This window comes from Anarhichas minor, unplaced genomic scaffold (assembly GCF_050575085.1).
Source record: "Anarhichas minor isolate MPS153535 unplaced genomic scaffold, ASM5057508v1 ptg000030l, whole genome shotgun sequence".
NCBI lineage: Eukaryota > Metazoa > Chordata > Actinopteri > Perciformes > Anarhichadidae > Anarhichas > Anarhichas minor.
The window spans coordinates 2,636,995-2,657,761 of NW_027466476.1; the positions used below are offsets into that span (position 1 = coordinate 2,636,995).

General features: G+C 40.3%; 1 protein-coding gene across 13 annotated transcripts; it reads right to left on the minus strand.

The window, feature by feature from the left end:
• Positions 1-2,542: 2,542 nt before the first annotated feature.
• tmc1 (transmembrane channel-like 1) lies at positions 2,543-16,895 on the minus strand. 13 transcript variants are annotated; one of them, XR_012957501.1, is made up of 22 exons: positions 14,178-16,895; positions 11,159-11,294; positions 9,668-9,691; positions 8,640-9,111; positions 8,297-8,479; positions 8,075-8,165; positions 7,886-7,967; positions 7,577-7,683; positions 7,324-7,422; positions 7,051-7,193; positions 6,821-6,965; positions 6,544-6,738; positions 6,181-6,360; positions 5,946-6,098; positions 5,020-5,148; positions 4,772-4,839; positions 4,441-4,680; positions 4,233-4,358; positions 4,023-4,101; positions 3,611-3,764; positions 3,382-3,517; positions 2,792-2,934 (listed from the first exon to the last, which is right to left on the minus strand). XR_012957501.1 is itself a non-coding variant. In XM_076104316.1 (21 exons), the coding sequence occupies exons 2-21, from the start codon at positions 11,193-11,195 to the stop codon at positions 2,711-2,713; spliced, it is 2,916 nt and encodes a 971-aa protein (XP_075960431.1). In that variant the 5' UTR covers positions 11,196-11,294; positions 14,178-16,892; the 3' UTR covers positions 2,543-2,710. The 13 variants fall into 13 exon arrangements, 6 of the variants coding, with proteins under 6 accessions (XP_075960431.1, XP_075960436.1, XP_075960434.1 ...); XM_076104316.1 differs by lacking the exon at positions 3,611-3,764 and having other exon boundaries at positions 2,543-2,937; positions 14,178-16,892; XR_012957505.1 differs by lacking the exon at positions 3,611-3,764 and having other exon boundaries at positions 4,294-4,327.
• Between the last annotated feature and the right edge of the window lie 3,872 nt (positions 16,896-20,767).

A 20,767-nucleotide genomic window follows, 5' to 3' on the forward strand; every position in this document is an offset into this window, starting at 1 on the left:
CATTAAAGTTAGATGAAAGCTTAAGTAATCCTGAGTGAAAAGTGAAACAAGTCACTCTATTTAAATACTGTACAGAGTCTTCTGTGGAAGCACACTGCAAACTGAACACACAGGAGTACCTCCAGTGATTCTCTAACTTCACTAACAGTGTTTTATGAAAGGGACAAGTCTGTCAGTTTTACAAGCTGTTTATTAAAGGATAGGTTCACATGTGTTCAAGTCCACCTTAAAAACAATACTCACAAGCCCATATGTACATTAAAAGACCTCATTGTGTTCCACAGTAGATCAACATGGAAACACTTTCTACAAAAAGACTGATTGTGTTAATACGTGCTTGATTTGACCAACTCAGACTGCTGAAGCCTCATTCACATTAGCCATGTTCCATTCTGCCATTTGTTTAGGGCAGACTTTAAAAATGTCACCTATATCCTTTTATTAAGAGCTAGAAATGAGGACTGAGGGATGAACAATGTTGCCTATGCTCCTATTATGTGTTTCAACCTGTATAGTTATGGTCAAATGCTTGAATAATACAGGAGGAAACAAGAGATGCCTGGCAGCTATGCTGCTAACAAAGAGAGCAAGACACTTCCGGAAGTTATATTCATGATTGTTTATGTGTACCTGAAAGACAAGCTAAGCCCTCTGGCTTGCAGCTTTTCATGTCCTCCTCATCCAGCTCCTCCTCTCACTCCTCCCCTTGTTGTCCCCTCCCCTCCTGCAACCATTCAATATTCCTCTTCATCCTTTCTTCTCACTAAACTGGATTGCAGCTTACAGAATCTTTTAATGGATTTATTTTTTAAGATCCATGAAATTGTTTGTCTAACTTTCCACAAGTTCACACTGTGTGACAACCTTTGCTCTCCAAAGCAAACCTGTACAATGTCCCAGCAGTCAAATCAGTGCTTGAAGCGCCGCAATGTCTCGATCCTCCCTTCACCGTTAGGGAATAAGAGATGCCCATCGTGATACAGCGGACATTGAGATATCCGGTAATGTGTAACCCGTCATGGCTCAGTTTTCTGCTACACTGTACCAGCATGCAGGGAGACTGGGATGGAGCCAAAACACAACTCCAGTAACAGGGTGACACAGCGGGCATCAGGGGGTTGGTATTACCTGGATAAATAAGAGTGAGGCTCATTGTGACAGCGTCTCCAGCATACAGATAAGATGGAGGCTTTACTCAGTCTTCCTCAGTCTTTATTAAATAATGTGATTGACATTTCTTGGCCAATGATGAAAGAATAAAGCATGGAGGCTTACTCCATCTCCTAGTTCTCAAATAGCTGCAGAGATTAATACTTAATGCATTTGTCATGAATTGATCATGAGCATCAATGGAAGTGGATTTGATTGGCACTGAAATTCAACGTCAGTGGAACTATGAGCTTGTTGACTTGTTGTCTTAAATGATTTAGACAACAACACTTATTCCTCAATAACAACCCTTAGATTGCTCATCTTCAATTTCAATTGAACAAGACTTTGAATGACCATCAATATATAGGATTTCAGGTTAATAAAGTTTCACTAATGAGACAACACAGGTCAGCTAAATGAGAGGTTGATTGACAGGAGTGCAGATCAGAATCAGCTACTGGGACACTGGATATGACCATGCGGTTATCAGATGATACGAATCATGATACATGATGAAGGTCTGGAGATCACAGTGAATGGATTCACACTGACAGCTCAAATCTGAATGCTTGGCAAAGATTGAATTTGTTTCATTTATGTCCGAAAAAAAGAATGATCTGACACTCTTTATTTGTGTTTTCCAAGTTCAGAGCAGTGTATCATATCATTATGTAACGGCTGTAAAGTTGAGGGTACAAGTCCAGCCAGCGATGACTAAGGGGTCCGTTTAAGCCTTGCGAGGTTAAATGACCTCCATGTCTAATGAATTGTGTAATGCTTTGGCCCAGTCACAGGTCCAGGGACACTTGTTCTCAGTGTCTTAGTTTGAGAGGAAGAAGAGAAAAATATATGTCAGTGCGATTTTAAATGATTGGAATTTTGAATAGAACTAGTTAGGAAACTGAAAGATCAGTAGGATTAAAGTTAAGATGGTTATTGCATGTGTCGTTATCTTCTATCATAAAATGTGTGTAGAATGAATCAAAAATAAATTGATACAATTTAGAAAAACAACACCTCCATGTCTAGCCCTGATTTCTCAACCATGTCATGAAAATAATTGGCTGGAAGTGATGAGTTGCTGTGATATCAGAGATTAGGCCAAGCAGAGCTAATCTGGAGACCTCCGTAAACCACAATCTGCACACCTGGCTATAGCCAATGTAGCATAAAGACACGCTAACAGTTTTCCTGTTTAATGCTGCATAGAAGTAAAATTGTCAGTTTCTTCAAATTTAAAATTAATTTACAATTTAAGGCAGATTTTATTTACTAATTTATTGATCGGTGGTTTCAAAAGACACGCGACATATTCAAAAAGTGCAATTCAACATTTAAACATTTAAAGATATTCTGTTCTTGTTAACGTCATGGTAAACAAAGCAACAACTTCTCATTTTAAATGTTTTTTTTTAATCAAGAACACAGTTTTAAACAAAAAAACACTTTTATTGAGGAGAAAATGTGCATCAACTGACTAACTTCCCATTACGTGAATTTCTCCATAAAGTGCTTGATATTTTGAGTGACATTTGCTGACATACTGATTTTCACTCCCTCAGTGTCTCTGCAGACTCGGCACCCTGTGCATCCTGGGTTCACTTTGCCGAGGGAAACCGGGCAGATACCCAGGAGCCCCGTGGTTTTCATGCTGATAGGACCTGGGGACAGGGGCTCTGGTGGCTGGAAGTTGGCCTTCTTGTTCTCTGACTGAAGGAGGAGCATGGCGTCCATTCTTACCGTGATGTAGCCTCTGACTACTGTGGTGGTCTTCTTCTTCATCTGCTGAATGAGAAGGAAATAATTGTTTCACTTATCAACCATACATACTGCCGTAGCATCACTGTATATCTCTCGTAAAAGTAGCAGTTAGGTAAAGTTTTGTCAAGAACAAGCTAATAGCATTAGCTATGGCTACTTTGGAGTAACGGGAAAATATTAAATAGGGCAGAAAAATGATTAAATGTGTGCAAAAAAAAGTGGAAAAATATTCTTTGCCAACTGATTGGAGGTTAATTAAAGAAAAAGTATGAAGCTTGTATTTCATTTCAAATTATTCAATAATTTAGGATGTTGTCAGTTTCAGGGCTCCATAGTTTGAGACCCAAAGTATGTTTTGTAATCAAAGTTCAACAGATTTTTGTTTTTGTTTAAATTTGATCTTTCTTTTTATCCCAATATACAGAATGATCTGGGTTTTTTCTATTGTCTAGAATAAAAAAGCCTCACACTCTTGGTCTTGTTGTGAAGCATTGTTGTTCTTTTGATGCTTTGCAGTCTGTGATGAAGCTTTTCTGGCCTCTTCTAGATCCATTTGTGCCTTCAGCGCTGCTAGTTTCTTCTTTTTCTTGTTCTCCTCATTTTGCTTGAAAAGGACATAAAATGAATTATTATAAGACAAGAGTCAAGAAACCACCGTAAAGTGTAGAAATGTAGAATAAGGCATACAGAAATGTACATCAGTTGTTATATTGCTATATTTCAACCGCTGCTCTTGACAAGCTCTTTGGACAGATAGCTGTTCCTCTGCTGCTCTCTGCTGGATTAATGATACTAATACAACTACTGTGGCCACAGTTTGTGCATCTGCGCACTGTTGGGAAGTTTGAAAGCTGATAGAAAAAAGGAGGAGAAGGACACACAAATAAAAAGCATGAAAGTTCCTGTTCATTTCTTACCTTTACCTGCCTGAAATTGAATTGCCCCTCTTTGTTTCGAATGTTAAAGGATACCATTGTGACATACTGTATGTATCTATGAGCGTCATTCATGTGAAATTTCCAAGTACGAACTTTAGTTATTCTAGCATACCTAAAAGCACATTAAAGCTAGAGTGCTGGATAAGAGAGGGGAAATTAATTTTGGGTTACCGTTTGTAGTTTTTTCTTCAGTTCCACATTAGCTTCTTTGTAGCTTTTGGATGTAGATTGCAAGTAATAAATGGCCAGTCTGAAAGATAAGATAACAGATTATTAGCATCAAAGAACCTTAAACTTTACCACTAAAATGAAGTGATGACAACATGGTCATGTAATTTAACTTAGGCCGTGCAGAATAATATTAGTCTGCTGTTGACTCACACCATAAGCAATATGAAGGGTAGCACCAGTCCAGGGTTAGAGACATAGCTGAACACTTTACCAAACCAGGCAGGGAAGTCCGACTCAAGAGTCTCCTGGATCACATCAAACATACGTTTTTTCCCACTGAGGACAAGAGAATGATTGTGACAGAAGGTCAAGTAATCAAATTGAAAATGTCAGATCCCTTGAACTATAGCATCATTACCTGAAGGGTCCACAGTCAAAGGAAGGGGGGATGGTGACGATGGTGTAGATGGCAGGCAGAGTGGACAGGAAGAGGATGACCAGCAACATGGCCATGTAGAAGTTGTTGGAGCCAGAGGCCTTGAAGACCCTTTCCTGCGGCACATTGCAGCACATCACGGCCCAGCACTGCAGGTACATGGACACGTGGAGCCGGAGGACGTTCAGGGCAGGCAGGCAGGGGGCATAGAAAGCACCCATCCTGGAGGAAATGATTAGGCAGAACACTGAGTGGAAGACTGACTGAAAGTGCTATTCAAGTGTATTCAAGTGTCAAAGTGTTGTTTTCTCACCATATCATTCCTTGATTGAAGATTAGGCCCAGTACGTTCCCACTGACATCAAACTCAGAGTAGGACGGCTTTCACAAACAACACAAGAAAGACAAAAATAACTCAGCTGTGATTCATATTTTCATAGCCAACATTTAAATTCACCTCTGGAAAAAGGTGCACATTTTTAATGTGTAATCACAAATACACACTAAGACAAACAATTTTAGGGGCACAGTCACTGAAATCAATTAGAATAGATGACTCACAAATCCGGCCTCGAGGTCCCAACACCAGCAGTAGTTGAGGAAACGAACGAGCACGGCTCTCAGGAAGTCCCCGATCAGCAGCGTGATGTAGGTTGTCATGGTATCAGATATGATCAGCCTAACAAACTCCTGCAAAGGATGAATCAATCATACATTATGTAATGCTTAATGTATATACAAAGACAGTAAAGAAATACTAAATGGTTTCCCGTCTTGATGATATTGGAGGTAATTTTACAGAGGTTATACATATTTATTCATCACTTTATCACCTTGTATGTGTCTCAATGTTCAGGTTAGTTCACCATTGTGTAAATATTTTCTATGTAAGAAATTAAACAACACTATATGTCCTACCCAACATAAAATACACTATTGTTTCATTTTAATGCAAACTTTAAATCACATGAACTTTGCATTTTTCTCACTTTTTATCAGACTTTTAAAAGTAACAGAATGTCATCAGAGCACATTTCTCTTTCCATTTAAAATCATTACTCTATTCAAGCAAATGTAATCAATATATGGTGACCCAACATTGTCAGTGTCAAATTAATAAATTGTGACATAATCCAATAGAGTTTAAAACTCCAGTAGAAGATGTTTGTTTGTTTTAAATGGCTGTCCACTCATTAATACCAAATCACCAGCCAATCACATAACTGCCCCTTCAATGTTTCTGAAATAAATAAATGTAAATATAAAGATAAAAGGTCATAATACTGAGCTGAGTTCAAAGAAAGTTATCCATTACAAATGTCACAATTCCATGGTTATATTACATATTTAGTTTGTATATGGTTATTTCAAAATGCCCTATATTTTTATTTTAATATTGGTCACTTTGGGTATCCATAACATTATGCTGTTAACATAATTACATCATAAAGTTACATAATAGTTTACACACACACATGCACACTGACCTGGCCCACCATGGTCTCCCAGCAGGGCCCTCTGGGCACATCAGCAGGCTGGATAGTGATGGCTGGAGCCGTGCTGTTTTCTGATACTGTACCATTGTAAAGACTGGCTTCCCACATGGTTATATTAAACTTAATTATCTTTTCCTCTTCCCTCTGCAACACATATACACACCACAGGTGAAGTATATTATAGAATTATAAAATATCTCACATGTCTACATGCTGTAGTTCTCACTTTGAGGTTGATCTCATCCATGAGTGCAATGATAAAGGTGTAGAGATTTCCCAAGAAGAGGGCAAAGATGCGACCCAGCTGCCACTGCAGGGCGACGCGAGGGTGATAGTTCTCCAGGGCGCTGATGACGTCAAAAAGCATGGGGCAGAACATCCCCAGTAACGACATGACCATGTTCACCTGAGAAACACAAATTGATAATAAGAAATGTTGTTAATTACAGTTGTGTTTTCCCTGCTGAAACAATGTCATGAATCAAAAAGGTTTTAAAACCATGTATCACATGTAGAACTTGCTCAACATGCATTTCTTTCTCTATACTTATGTCTCTTTGATTTTCTGTCTCCCATTTCTCATTGCTACCTCATTCCTTTCCCACCAGGAGTGATTATCCAGTCCGTCAAGGGCAAACTTCTGAGAGCGGCGCACTACAAAGTAGATGAGGTATCCACTTCCTGCTAAGCAGCACAAGACCAGGAAGTTGGCCAGCACACGCAGAAAACGAGTCAGATGGATGTTGTCATCCTTTCGGCTCTCCTGCTCCTCTAAGATTGCCTCCTGCAGAGGTAGAAGGATACGGGATATAGATGAATGTGAATGTAAATGGCATCAGTCACTGGACCGTATCAGCTACACTGACCTTGAAACTGGTGGTGATGGAGGCAAACTTATTGTCTGCCGTTTCAGGGTTTCCTATTAAGTAGTCCCAGCTGGTAAACGTTTTCCAGTTAAAATTAAAGCTGTTATCATCTCCGACCCCGGACTCATTTGCATTACGGGCCATCCTTTAAAACAGAAATAACAACAAATTCAGTAAAACATTGAGCCCAAAGGACATTAATCATTTATATGTAGTCATAATAAACGTACGTTCTTATAACCACCATATAGCTATAGGCCACTGTTCCCACACCAACCAGGAAGTATGACAGAGGCATACGGAACATGAGCCAGCCAATGGCTCGCTGGTTGTTGTAGTAACCGTAGAAGAGGACCGAATACTGAGCGTAACCCTGTGGATGCAAATTGTTGTTGAGGTTATGTGCACTAAGAATGCATCATTATTGTTCACATGTAAACTGACACACAAGCATATGTAACAAAGAAACAAGAGATTGAGGTGAGTGTGATGATGCAACTGACTCCAAAGTCCCATAAGACAGCAAAGTCCATGGCACTGGTTGCCTCAGGCCTGGGGACAGTCTTTCTTGGGATGGTGCCGTAGGGTCTCCCCATTAATGCCTGTTGGAAATAAGCAGAGGAAAAATGAGGGTTATTAGAAAAAAAAAACTCAGCAGACAAAATGAACAGAGAAATACGTGAGAGCAAAACTGCAGACACAATACCCGGAAATTATGAACTTGTTTCTGATTTTTTTAAATGCAATGTAGCCTACCTCTGGCACCATAACCAGGCCAAAGGTCAGACAAAACAAGATCATGTTGATGCCATACATCCACCTCAGAAAGATAAAGTATGAGGCAACTGAGGAGCCAAAATGACCTGAGAGGCAGAGGGAATAAATATGAGGATGATTGGGACACCAGTAATGACTTTCTGTAAGCAGGGAAGCTGGAGAACTAAATGCGAGGCCTGCAAACCTTACAATATAAGCTGTATGATTCATCTTGCATACAAAGTCTTGAATACTATGACATGAAGTTTGATACTATGAAGAAAAAAACTGAAAATAAACCAAACTTACTTTCAATCTCCTTGATTTTCATCTCCCATGGAATGCAGGCAGTTTTGAAATTTTCAAAGTCCCGTTGAAATTTCATCCATTTCTACAGAAGAAATATAAATCCATAAAACATGCATCATATATTCAATATAATTATTTTAATAACTATATGAACAGATACTGACATCAAGTCAGTCTGGGATGCCTTACCTTGTTCATCATGACCTTGTATGCATAGAGCTTCCTGCCTTTCCCTTTTCCTAAAGCTCCCTCATATTTCTCCACAAACTCCTGAGACTCCCTACAAGGAAGAAGACGATGCGATTCAAAGTGAACCAGAGGCCACATGTTGTGTTACAGCTGATCCTCAGGAGATTCTGACTTTTTCAGGGTCCTAATTCAAAGTGTCGATGAAAACATGAGTGATTTTACCGTAAAGTCACACATTTCTTTTTCATTGGCCAAGGTTTTCCCCTCAGAGTTTGGATCAGTTTCTTCCTCTCGTCCACGGCCTCCTTCAGCTTCTCCAGCTCCTCCGATGACAGAGACTCTGGCCTCACCTCTCTCTCCTCATTGTCCTCTTCATCATTGTCATCTTCCTCACTTGGCTCTGAACTATGGCATAGAAGATGTGTTAAATGTCTTTGCACCTTGTGTGCATGACATGATAGTTGTGTAAAAAAGTCCTTCTGATAACCCTGCAGAATGGGAAGATTATAACACTTTTGTCAGGAGGAAACTACAGATAAGGTTTATTCTTTCGATAATACTTTACCTTGTTTCAACTACTTTCTTGTGCTTTTTTCTCTTCACTTCCTGTGCTTTCTCCTTCACTGTACGTTTACCTCCATCCTCTTCTCTCTGTTCTTTTTTGGCACTCCCATGTTTCTTTTTTCTCTTGGCATGTCTTTCTTCGCCTTCTCCCTCCTCCTCCTCCATTTTTCTTGTTTTTTCATTTTTTATGTGCTTCCTTGTTTTTGCCGACTTACCACTTTTTGTTTTGGGCTGCACCTCCTCATCCCTCTCTCTCCCTTTTGCTTCTTGATCACTCCTTGTTGTCTTTCTCCTGCCCCTTTCTCTTCTCTCAGGCCTGGCCTGTGATGCCCCCTCCCATTCCTCTGCTCTAGATGATCTTTTTCTCCTCCCATTTCCCCTCTTCCTTCTCTCCCTATCACCGTCACTTCTTTTTGCTCTGTGTCGTTCCCTCTCATGTTCCTCTTGAAAAGTAGAAACCTCATCTTCGTCACCTGTAGTAAAAACGTAGATTCTGTGTTAATTCAGTATTAACAATGAAATGCTGTACAAAATATGTACACTCACTTACATCATTGAAACTTTAACGGTGCCACTTTGTTTCTCTCTTACTATAGTTATCTTACAGTATTGTGAAGTTTGTCATTGTTCTCTACTCAGTTAAAACAAGTGTTTTTTTCTCTCACTGATACATTTTAATCCAGGTGACCACCATGATAGGGGGGCAAAGGGAAGTGTAAGTATTACTGGGTATGGGGGGTAAAAACTGTAGAAGATGAACTGGTGGAGCAGCGAGGCCAGATGTGTAGTTAGTTACAGCAGAGCTTCTGAGAGAAGTGAAGGAACAACTGGTGAAAAACAAACCACTCCTATAATCCCAACCCTCGGAATAGGATAAAGTGTGGAAATATATATCAAAGAGCATTATGTCAAGACTCCTCTGCCTCCCTAATAATTTAGTTTAATTAGGAAATTTCTTCATGATCTGACTGGTAGAAACAGCCTGAACTATAGGAACATCTCATGTAATACCATCAAGAACCCACTCACCTTCAAATTCCAGTCCAATGTCAACTGCCGGAGACAGACAAAGTCACAAATTAACAAAGTTGAGAATATCAATGTTTTCAACATCTATTGTATTTGTTATGTCCATAAATTGCCACCAAGTTATGATAACCGGCATCTGTATATTGTGTCCATATCAATTTGATGTGGTAATTTCTAATAACATGCATGCAAATACTGTGAAATCAGGATCAGTGCTGTTAATTCAACTGTCCACAGTTTCGGCACACATGTTGTAAGATAGGAAGGGAATGACTGACATGGATACCAACCTTTTTCAAGGATTCCATTGCTTTCAGTTCCACGACAGAGATAAAGTCAATGAGACTCATCTGAGACTTATAACAAGCACATACCAGCCTCCATCATGAAACATTCTTCATATTAGAAAATAGAAGGCTTTTAAATAATTTCATCCCAATACAATGCAAGCTGGGAACATTGTGAATAAGTTAACCATGTTTTTAAAAAACTTGATTTGATGAGTCACGTAAACGATGAGTTGGTTAACTAAGTTACAAGACTGGACTCAGTCAGTGATCAAAACACAATTTATGATGAAATGACTTAAAACTGACAAACCTTTCTTATACACTGAGGTAATCATAAAAGCAAAAGTCTCTTATGCAGTAAACAGTACACGTTTTTCCATTCTATTGTTGTGTTTTTCTGTCTTCTCATGTTCATGCTTTTTCAGATAAAGTATATCTACAACACTGACCCCTTTCACGGGTCGAGCTTAGCCTACCTGACTGTATACCTGCCACTATTGTCCTGCAGCAAAAGGGGGATAAAGAGTAAAACAAAGAGGACCACTGACAAATTGGACTGATATTCATGTAGTCGGCCCTTTGATGTGTGTCATTCGTGTAACCGGAGTGGCCAGCGATCGGGTCATTACGGCAGTGTGCAGTAGAGGGGCACAAAAGAAACAATGGCCTAATGAAGGGAGACGGGGTGACTAAGGCCACAGGGACGGGGAGACAGCCGAGGGCCAGAGGCCAGCTCCCAAATATGCAGCTGGATGCAAGAAAGTAAATATATTTGAAGTGGTCGATAGTCTTATATTGATTAAAACCAGAAATCCAGTATAAACAGCTGTGCTGTTTTTACTTGTCTGTTATATTCAGATTAATGAATTTAAGGCTCTACTAACACAATAAATATGGATGTTTTTGTCCAAAAAGAGGCTCAAATCATTTATCGCAGCTATGTCATAAACACACAAACACAGAAACCAAAAGTCTTTACTTTATTTAAATGATCATTAATACTTTATCCTAATGAACATGCTGACATAAATTAGAAATTGAAAATAATTTACATCAGATTACGTCAAATGAATCTATCAGACATTTATCTCCACAGACAAAAATGATGAATGTCTTCTAAAACCAAAACTACAGACTAGTAATATGTGAAAGCCAGAATAGCAATCTGGTCATGGAACTAAAAAGATGATTATGGACTTACTGTCATTCTCAGAGGTGGTCAAATTGTCTTGAGGCATCTTCCTCTCATGGTCCTCTCACCCTAAAGCAGTGGCCAGCCGACTTGGTGCATATGTGAGGTGGAAATGAAGCTGCAGGGTTTAGTGGTCTCCCTCCTTCTGCATTTTTACAGAAAAGGATGTTGCTTATCCAAGCTCACACCCTGCCATGTGGTCGTGTGTGTGTGTGTGTGTGTGTGTGTGTGTGTGTGTGTGTGTGTGTGTGTGTGTGTGTGTGTGTGTGTGTGTGTGTGTGTGTGTGTTGAGGGGCTGGTACATGAGTAACTGGCATCTTCGCCACCCATCGACCCGAAACAGGGACAATGACAGCATGGAAACCCTAGAGCCACGCAATTTCACTAGCAATCAATTATTCAAAACAGTTATGACTGCCTTTATGCAGCTGTATGTGTGTTTGTGAATGTTTATGAGTGTGTGTGTGTGTGCACTGCTGAGTATGTGTTTTAAAAGACAAATACATAAGGGTTATGAAAGCAGCAGGCCTAAGAGGGGGTCATGAGAGATTGTTTTCACTGTATCATAACGTATGACTCAGCTGTTAGGGTTCACTGAGAAGTGAAAGATTATATTCATGTAGCTGAACGTCCTCCTGGTTTACATTTAGTTTTCTTGATGAAATAAGGGCAATGACTGTATATTGTGTTTTATCAGTGTAAAGATGGCTTCCTAGATTTGTTTATTCACATATATGTCAGTTAGTTCTTGCAATTTTCCTTCTGTTCTCACACACTGACCCTTGACACTCTATGGCTAAAAAGAGCAACATAAATCTGTGCAAAGCACCAGTAAAGAAGTAAATAAACCCTGATACCGATTCCTGACCAACTGTTTCTTGAACTTTTCATTTTTCATCTGCTTTAAATATGTGTCTCACGTGTTTGTGTACAAATAAGGACAGCACCAGTCAGTCTGGCCTCATATTCTCAAAGTAAAAGTGACTATGTGTCTGTTGTGCTGTTTCACTAATTCATCCCTCTGTGTTTATCTAATGAAACTAATATAAAGGCTGACATTTCACATTGTGTTAAGGTTTTGATCATGGCTGGTGAAGAGTATGAAATGAGTCACAGATGTATGAGTTTATGGACTAATTCAGCAATCTGACACATCTGAATGTGTGTGTGCTTGCAAAATAAAAAATGGTGGGGGGGGGGGGGTCACATTAGGATAACTCACCACCCATTTAGGGACGAAAAGCTGGTCCTCACAAAGGACATTTTCAGTTTAAAAAAAAATCACAAATGAGTATGGTGTCGCACTGACATGACCAACAAATTAGGCAAACATACTGAACATAAAAATAAAACGTGAAAGAGAGGCAGGCATGAGTACAAAGCCAATAAACCATTGGAGGGCGCTGTTCCTCTTTACTGGAAGGTGTAGGAAGACACACCTCTGCCTTGTTTATGATTATTTGTCTTTAACTGACTTGTTTTTCTGCATGTGTCTGTGTATTTGTGCATGCATGAATGGAGAAAGCCCATAGCCTCACAGTAAGCATGTTTGTGTACTCTCGTGTGATATGTGAGTAAGGACAGTGGGAGGGATATCAGCTTCCTTTTGCCAAACTTAGCTACTACTGTGAGAGAGTCACTGAACAGAGGTGAGGCCATTGAGGCCACATGAGCAGAGAGTGGCATCAAAACAAACTGCATGATGCATCCTACTGTAAATGGATCTCTTGTGGTAGCTATGAAAAGACCCTTTTAACATGCAATATTTTAATGCACACCTGTCTGTCAAAATAAAGCTGAGTAGGTGCATTTATGTAATACATGGTACTACATCTGTAACTCCTTTAGTTACTGTGTTCTTAGGGTTTGTATACTTTTCAGAACAGGGAATCAGAGCAGAGCAGCCCTGTCCGGCGTCCGGCGCAGCATCAAGCCGGACGCGTATTTGTCCTCCTTTTTGGAGTTCCACTGGGCCTAAAGAGCCGCGCGATAGAATATTTTGCTGGAACGCAGTCTAACAAATGATTGGTTAAAAGCGTTGTCAAATAAATATCTGATAGGCTTAGGTTAGGTTCTAGCCCTATATCATTGGTTAAAAACGTAAACAAGGCTCCGTGTGCTGGCTACATCATATATACGCACTGAGGCCGACGTCGCTTCACGTGACGCTTCAGAGGAAAGGATGTCTCATGTCTGTTAAAACATATCTCCTCGCGTCTTCTCTCCTCTCCATTTGTGTCTGTACATGATCACTGTACAGATTTGTTTTCTGGTCAGGGCCGTTTTCAGCGAACATTCCAATAAAATGCCCTGTTGGATTTTTACAGTGACAGCAACGAAACTTCAGAGGCTATAACAAACCAGCTGCTGGCTAAACTGGAGATGTCTGGTCTAGATGTGAAATACATGTCTGCATATGTAGCAGACAACGCCAGTGTCAACTATGGAAAACACAACAGTGTTTATCAGAAGTTGAAACTGACTCAGAAGGATGTGCTACCTGCAAACTGTTTAGCGCATATTCTGCACAATGCAACACGATATGCAGCAGGCAGCCTGGATTTTGATGTTGAAAATGTTGTGCTCAAGGTTTACAGCCATTTTAGCATCTCAGCAAGCAGAACAGCACAGTTGAAGGAATTCTGTGAGTTTGTGGAAGCGGAAGAATGCAATCTGCTGCGGCATGTCGTCACAAGGTGGTTGTCCCTGCTTCCATCTATTGACAGAATGATGAAGTATTGGAAGCCACTGACCAGCTACTTTCAGAGTGAAGGTGAGGAGGAATGCACCAAGATTTTGTGGAAATGTTTTGGAGAGGAAAGCACTGAAGTGTCTGAGACATATTTTCTTTTCCTCAGTCACATTCTAAAGGTGTTTTCAAACAGCATTGAAGCACTTGAGGCCAAATCATTCAGCATTACATGTGTTTAAGCTGATGACTGAATTGAAACAGAAACTTGAGAGAAGGCTGAAGGACAGGTTCTTTGGCTTTACTGTGAACAGCAAACTCAAGCAGCTACCAGCTTACCTTGCAAAGAAATGTGAGACAGATTTTCTTGTTTTCTATGAAAGAGCAAAGAAATACATAAGTGACAGATACGACTTCTCTGAGACCAGCTTTCATAGCAAAGTGGCAAAGCTTGGCCTCACAACTGCTGTGCCATATGAAGAATACAGTGATGCTATCCAGGCCTGCAATCTGAAAGACATTGATGTGGATGGACTGTATGAGGAATATGCCATGGTGGAAGCTCTCCAGAAATGGAAGGTTGCCACAGTGAGGAGCGATATCTGAAACTGTTTTCCAAAGCAGATGTACCACTCGTGAATCTCAGGAAGGTCAGCGCCTACATTTTCTCCATCCCATGCAGCAATGCACACACAGAACGAGTCTTTTCAATGATGACATCTGCATGGAGAAACGAGAGGAATCGGCTGGAGGTGGACAGTGTCAAGGCTGAGCTGCAAGTTTGTGTCAATTTCACCTTTCCCTGCACAGACGTGTACAAGAAGTTCCTTGGAGACAAAAAACTCTTGGATGCAGCCAGGAAAAATCTGAAGTATTGCAAATAGAGAATCAACTATTTGGTGAGTACACTAGTCTTATGTTTTATTTCCCAAACAGACATACACTATGATGATGTTGTGTCAGTGGCATCCACTTGATATGATGCAGTTTGTTTGCTGTGTATTTAATTGAGCAAATATAGGCTACTAATTTCCTGTAGGAAGCTCTTAAGCCAAATTGATTTCTAATGCAGCATTTTGATTTTATGAATGGGCTACATATAATATGAATATTCATTGGATTTAAAACAATACAGATTTTTGAATGCTGATAACAGTATTGTTGCTATGTTGTTATGTGTCCCTGCAGGAGATGAACAGGCCCAGGCGCGGTGGGGGCTTGGCGACCATGATGACTGAGGTGCTGTTGAGCTTCTGCTGAGGGTGAAGGCGGAGTTTGCTTGAATACAAGTGGACTGCTGCACACATACACGGATGAAGACACTGCACACAAGTCCCCAATAGACTGAATCACTTTAGAAATTCTTTACTTTTTGAGCCGTTAAATGTTAACCAAATTTGTTTGGTTTTCTTTATGCTTTTAAAACATTCATTTATCTGTTTATTATTTATTATTTATGTGACCTGTGATTTAATTTGTACATTTTAAGTCCACAAATGTTATGCTTTGTGGCACTCAGCACAGTGGTCAGTTTTTGAACACCACAATGTATTGAATAAATACAAATACTGTGAACAAACACTTTTTGACTCTTTAAGACTATTTTTTCCTATTCTGTTACACAGATATCATGTAGCAATCACACAAAGTTGTATTGTAGAGGGGAGCACGCCAGAGTCCTATGCAATTATTCACAGCTTCACTAAATACCGCAGTGTCCTCCTTTTTGGTGTTATGGATCTGGTCACCCTATCACTGATAGAGACAGTACCAACTGTACTAACAACAATAAACAGCTGTTTGTTATTAGTTTATTCAGCGGTGATAATTTAATTTAAACTTTGTGTAATCAATAACATATACATATATATTATCCCCAATAACTGACCGAGAACCACGTGTTTGTCGCTGGTTAAAACATGTCAACAGTACACAAATCAGCATTTAGCCTGATTAGCATCAGCATTGATTATGAACGGTTTCGTTAGCCACCAGCTAACACAGTAAAGTAGCAGCACTAGCGGGCTAAATAACAAGCTAACGGTTCATGTTTCAAATATAATTTACCAGCCCATGATAGTGGGCTGGTAAATTCCCGCTTCACGAGGCTTGACAGGATTCTTCTCCATGCTGGGGTTGATTTTTGCACTACTGTTATTCACCTAGTTAGTTCATTTAACACTATTCTATTTCATTGTATATATTGTGCATTTTTTAATACTTAATATTTTTGGTTACTCTGTTACTTTGCTTCTTGGTGTTTCTTGCTGCTATGTTGAGTTCTTAAATGACACAAATATAACATGTAAATACATGATGCAACTAATGCAAATTAACCATAAACATCAAATATCAGATGAAATAATCAGCATTAAATACATCTGTATCAATAACCTAAAGGCACAGGTAAATATGACTAAATCTATGGTTTAAATACACTTATACATTTAAACATCTACTGGTAAAAATGGTAAACACTTTGACTTTGCATCTACTTCACGTTCACTAAATCAACAGCACAATACGGTGGAAAAATAAATATCAGTGCCGGCAACTCTGAACACGAAAATGACTTTGATTAAACTATATCACGAACTGTATTGCATCAAACAATGCACCGATTAATCGAAAACTTAATTATTGCTGTGTACATAGATAAATGAATATTAAACAGCATGTAGTCAACTACTGATGCTAACGCACTCCCATCGGCCCAGATTAATTAATTAATTAATGTATTAATTTCTTGCATATGGTCATTATATCGCCTTCACTTTTATTTTGAAATATTCTTCTTTCCGGGTTACCTGTTGTGCTCTGCGTCTCGTTTTAAAGGAAAAAACAAAAAAGGGATTTGCAAAAACGAAATACGGCTCCTTTAGTTGACTTTGGTTTTCCCGTTCTTGGTTTGAAACGAAAAACGAGAATACCATGGTATTTCCGTATTTAGATTTTTCCGAATTAACGGTAAAACAGATGACTAAAACGTACACAGACCGTACACGGACCCAGATTGTTCAAGGCACAGGTACAGACAGACAGTGAGGGGTTCAGTGAGGGAGAAAAAGAGAGCATGGTAAGTATGCGTGAGTAAAACAGCGTCATCAAGCAAGGAGGCGGACCCTGTCAGACGATGGGTTTTGTTAGGGGCGGGATTTGGCCGCTGCAATTGACAGATTACAGCGGCGGAGGCGTGGCATGTTCTTGCAGACAGATAAGCACGTGGCCAGGCCCATCTGCACGAGGGAGCAGCAGCAACAAAGACCAGCCAGTCTGGGGAACAGAACAGAACACAGGACATCTGCTGCACACACATATACACACACACACACACACACACACTCTCTCTCTCTCTCTTTCGCAAACCCACATGCAAGGGTTCACATTTGTTCACCTCATGCAGGCATGTGAACTACAGAGTCTCCTGTATCAGCTGCAAAGGAGAAACCCACAGGCACAGCAGCATATATATTTATAACTGGCAACTAGCCTAATTATTCCAAAGACATATCAACACTCATTACAAACATATGCACCAACTTTCTGCAACTTTCCACAAGAACCACACTAACGCACACAAACATTTATACTCACACCGTGTGTATACAACAATCATCCAGAAAGCCATGTACGGTGAGGATTGTGTGCGCGAAAAAAAGGGGGGGGGGAGAAAGGAAAAAGGGGAGTTAAGACAATTTAGTGTGTGCTGGGAAAGTTTGGGGGTACTCCTCCCTGGTCAGAAATAACAAGAAACACATTCATGAGAGATGTAGAGGAGTTGTGTAGCCGCACGAGTGAGGGAGTAAATGGTCAATCAGTGCTGATTCAGCAGATTACATTAATTTGATCCGATTGTTGTTCTCTCTCTGTTCATCTCTCTATTGCTTTAATTCTCTTTCGCTTCTTTTAGAACACCTAATACTTTGCTTCTTGACACTTTTGCACATATGTGACCCAGGCGTGTTTTACGTCACATGTTTCCTCCAGTGTGTTCACCTAGTGTTTCCTCAACAATTACAGCAACAACAGTGTAAATGGAACTTAATAGCAAGGATTTACAACAAAGATGTCCCTGATCTCCCCAGAATCACACAGACAGGCACCCTCTGTTTGTAAAATGTTTCTCTTTACTTCTGTTACCACCCACACACGCATAGATCATCGCCCCTTTAATGAGGGGTGATGATGGGGATGATGGGGTGGGGGATCAAGTTTTGAAGCAATGGTTTAAGTCAGCCTCAGTGCAGAGCTTATCAAGCCCCGCACACAGCTTATGTAAATGGATAAGCTGCCATTTCCACCACTAGCCCCTTTATCAACAGTGTCTCACCACACAGACGCCAGACACAGGCAAGCTGTGTGTGTGTGTGTGTGTCGGGCCCATATCTGCCTAGTAACTACAGACAGGCTGTTCCAGATTCTCATAAGTAATCCTCAAACACACACACACACACACACACACAAGCACAGACTGAAAGGAAACAAAAAGCATTAGCTTACAATTGTATGCATTCGCTGTCATGGCAACATTGTCACTTGCAGCTCCTCGCATGTGCCTGTCGTGGTCGTGCAAAATAATTATTGGCCCACTCCCCCTTTAATTCAACCACCAGCACCACCTAACCCCCCCCCCCCCCCCCCCCCCCACACACACACACACACTCAGTACTGGCACCAAAACCTACAAACACACCATAGAAACCAAGCTATGACAGCACGGGGGATGGGTAATGATACTCGACACCTCCCACTCTCTGCTCAGCTGCCCCTCCCTTCACTGAAACAAATGAACCTTCACATACTAAACAGACATACACATGCGCCTTCTTTTCTGCTTCTCTGTACAGGGCTGCGTTAACACAACACTCACACACAGAGACCTCAGTGTAAAACACAGACCTGGTTTCCCCTTAACTTCCCCCTCCCTCCCTCCCTCCCTCCCTGTGCCTTCTTGACTCACATATGAAAAGCTTATGTCAGTATAATAAGGGAACCACTACTATTGCTTCTGTGTATGTTACATGGAGGATGATTTGCATTAAAATGCCACATGATGAGCTTTCACAAGCACTCTTCACATTTGTCTATTGTCAATATTTCACCCCTTTGCCATCATTTGATTACATTATTAGATCACAGCGTCACTTTAATCCGCAGATAATGCTCCTGGTTTTTGAGGACCCTCCCCTGATACCTTGTTGTAAATTGTGTGCAAATCAACTCAGTGTTGTCAAAGCAAGACAACATTAATGTCTTGTGATATTGAAATAATTACTGTGTGTGTGTGTGTGTGTGTGTGCGTGTGTGTGTGTGTGTGTGTGTGTGTGTCTGTGTATTCCCCTTAAAAAAGCTAGGGGAAGATCAGCAGCAACAGCAGCTACTTTTACTTTCACTCGGCTGAAACTTTTTCCAGTTTCCACATGAGTTCTGGTTTGAACTGGAGCGAACAGACTGTATTACCCAATGGCTTCCAGACTGTACTAGCCTTCTAAGTTTCCACGAATCCATTCACTGATAGATGATAGTACGTTCCCTCAAACTCACATACACAAATACACACACACGAGGCCCTACCCCGAGTGTTTGTTTTCTGCTGAGTGTGGCCTGTAGTGCCTGCATGTGTGTGAAGTTACTCTGACAAGATGGGGGGATACGTTGGGACCTGTTGAACCTGCAGGGCAAACTATACAGCACACACGACACACTGCATTTGAGTGGAAGGAACATGTTTTCACGTTTCACAAAAACACGGCCAGTATGATGATATGATCTGGTGGCTGTTGGTTTTATAAACAGCAGGCCAAAGTCAAATTTGATAGAACAAAAGAACTCAGATGATTGTTTGATGTTAGAATTTCAGTGGCAGTTCAGCCAGATTATGATAGTGTACCACAAGAAATATGTTTACCACCAGGGCTGTATAGCCAAGATTTTAGAAATACTCCAAAGTCCCCATGTTTAATCCTACCTCCACATGAAGTTTTTTCTTTTCACACTTTTTGTATAATCATTTAACTGTTAAAATAGCATTCCTCCCAATGCAAGAAAATAATTCTGGTGGAGAAATGAGAAATCGCTTTATTTTAGCATATGGTTTTAGCCTGAAATGCTCGGATATAAGAATTTGTTTAACTGTAAAACCTTAAAGGTTGCTTAACACATTATACATATTTGAGTTGACCTGATCAAATATGGGTTGTATTTATAATCAGAATTGAAAAAAGCTTTTTTGACATGCATTTACAGATATAGAAAATAATATAAAAAAAGAAATGCCTTAAGTTTGACAAATCACAGAGTATGAATGATAATGTATTCAGAACCGGCCTATGTACATGCCTATGTATGATATCACATCCACCAATTGTAATTATAAAAAAGTATTGATATTGGTAGCAATATCTGTGATTCTGGTCCCAGTTAGACTTGGTATCAGTTTTAAATGTGGTATCATCCACCCTACTGCTTGGCTCTTGTCTGTTGATACCTCACGGAAAACATGTTGGTGTGCGGGAGGGAAGGTAGGGTGTCAACCTCTCCCATAACAAACAGGGTTGTATATCTCTGTGGTTATACATCTGCACTTGTTTTGTTCCCCTGACATAAATAATCATACTAGGTGGCAGGAGGGACGAGGCAGTTTCAACAAGAAATAGTGCCCTCTCACAGATAGAGAATATCGTACAAAGAGGCATTCCCAGGAGAACATCCTTTTAATAATCATACTTTTTTTTCAATTCTGTCATGTCAGCACTTATATTTATTGATGCATTCGTTTAGGTGTATTACTCAACAAAACAGATTCGTGGCCCTGTAGGTGGATGACGAAGAGATGTGTAATAACGCAACACTGACTGCGCGCATGCGCACAACCGACAACCCTCCCTCGACTCGCAAAACTGTACATAGCGCTCGGGGGCTCCGCTGTC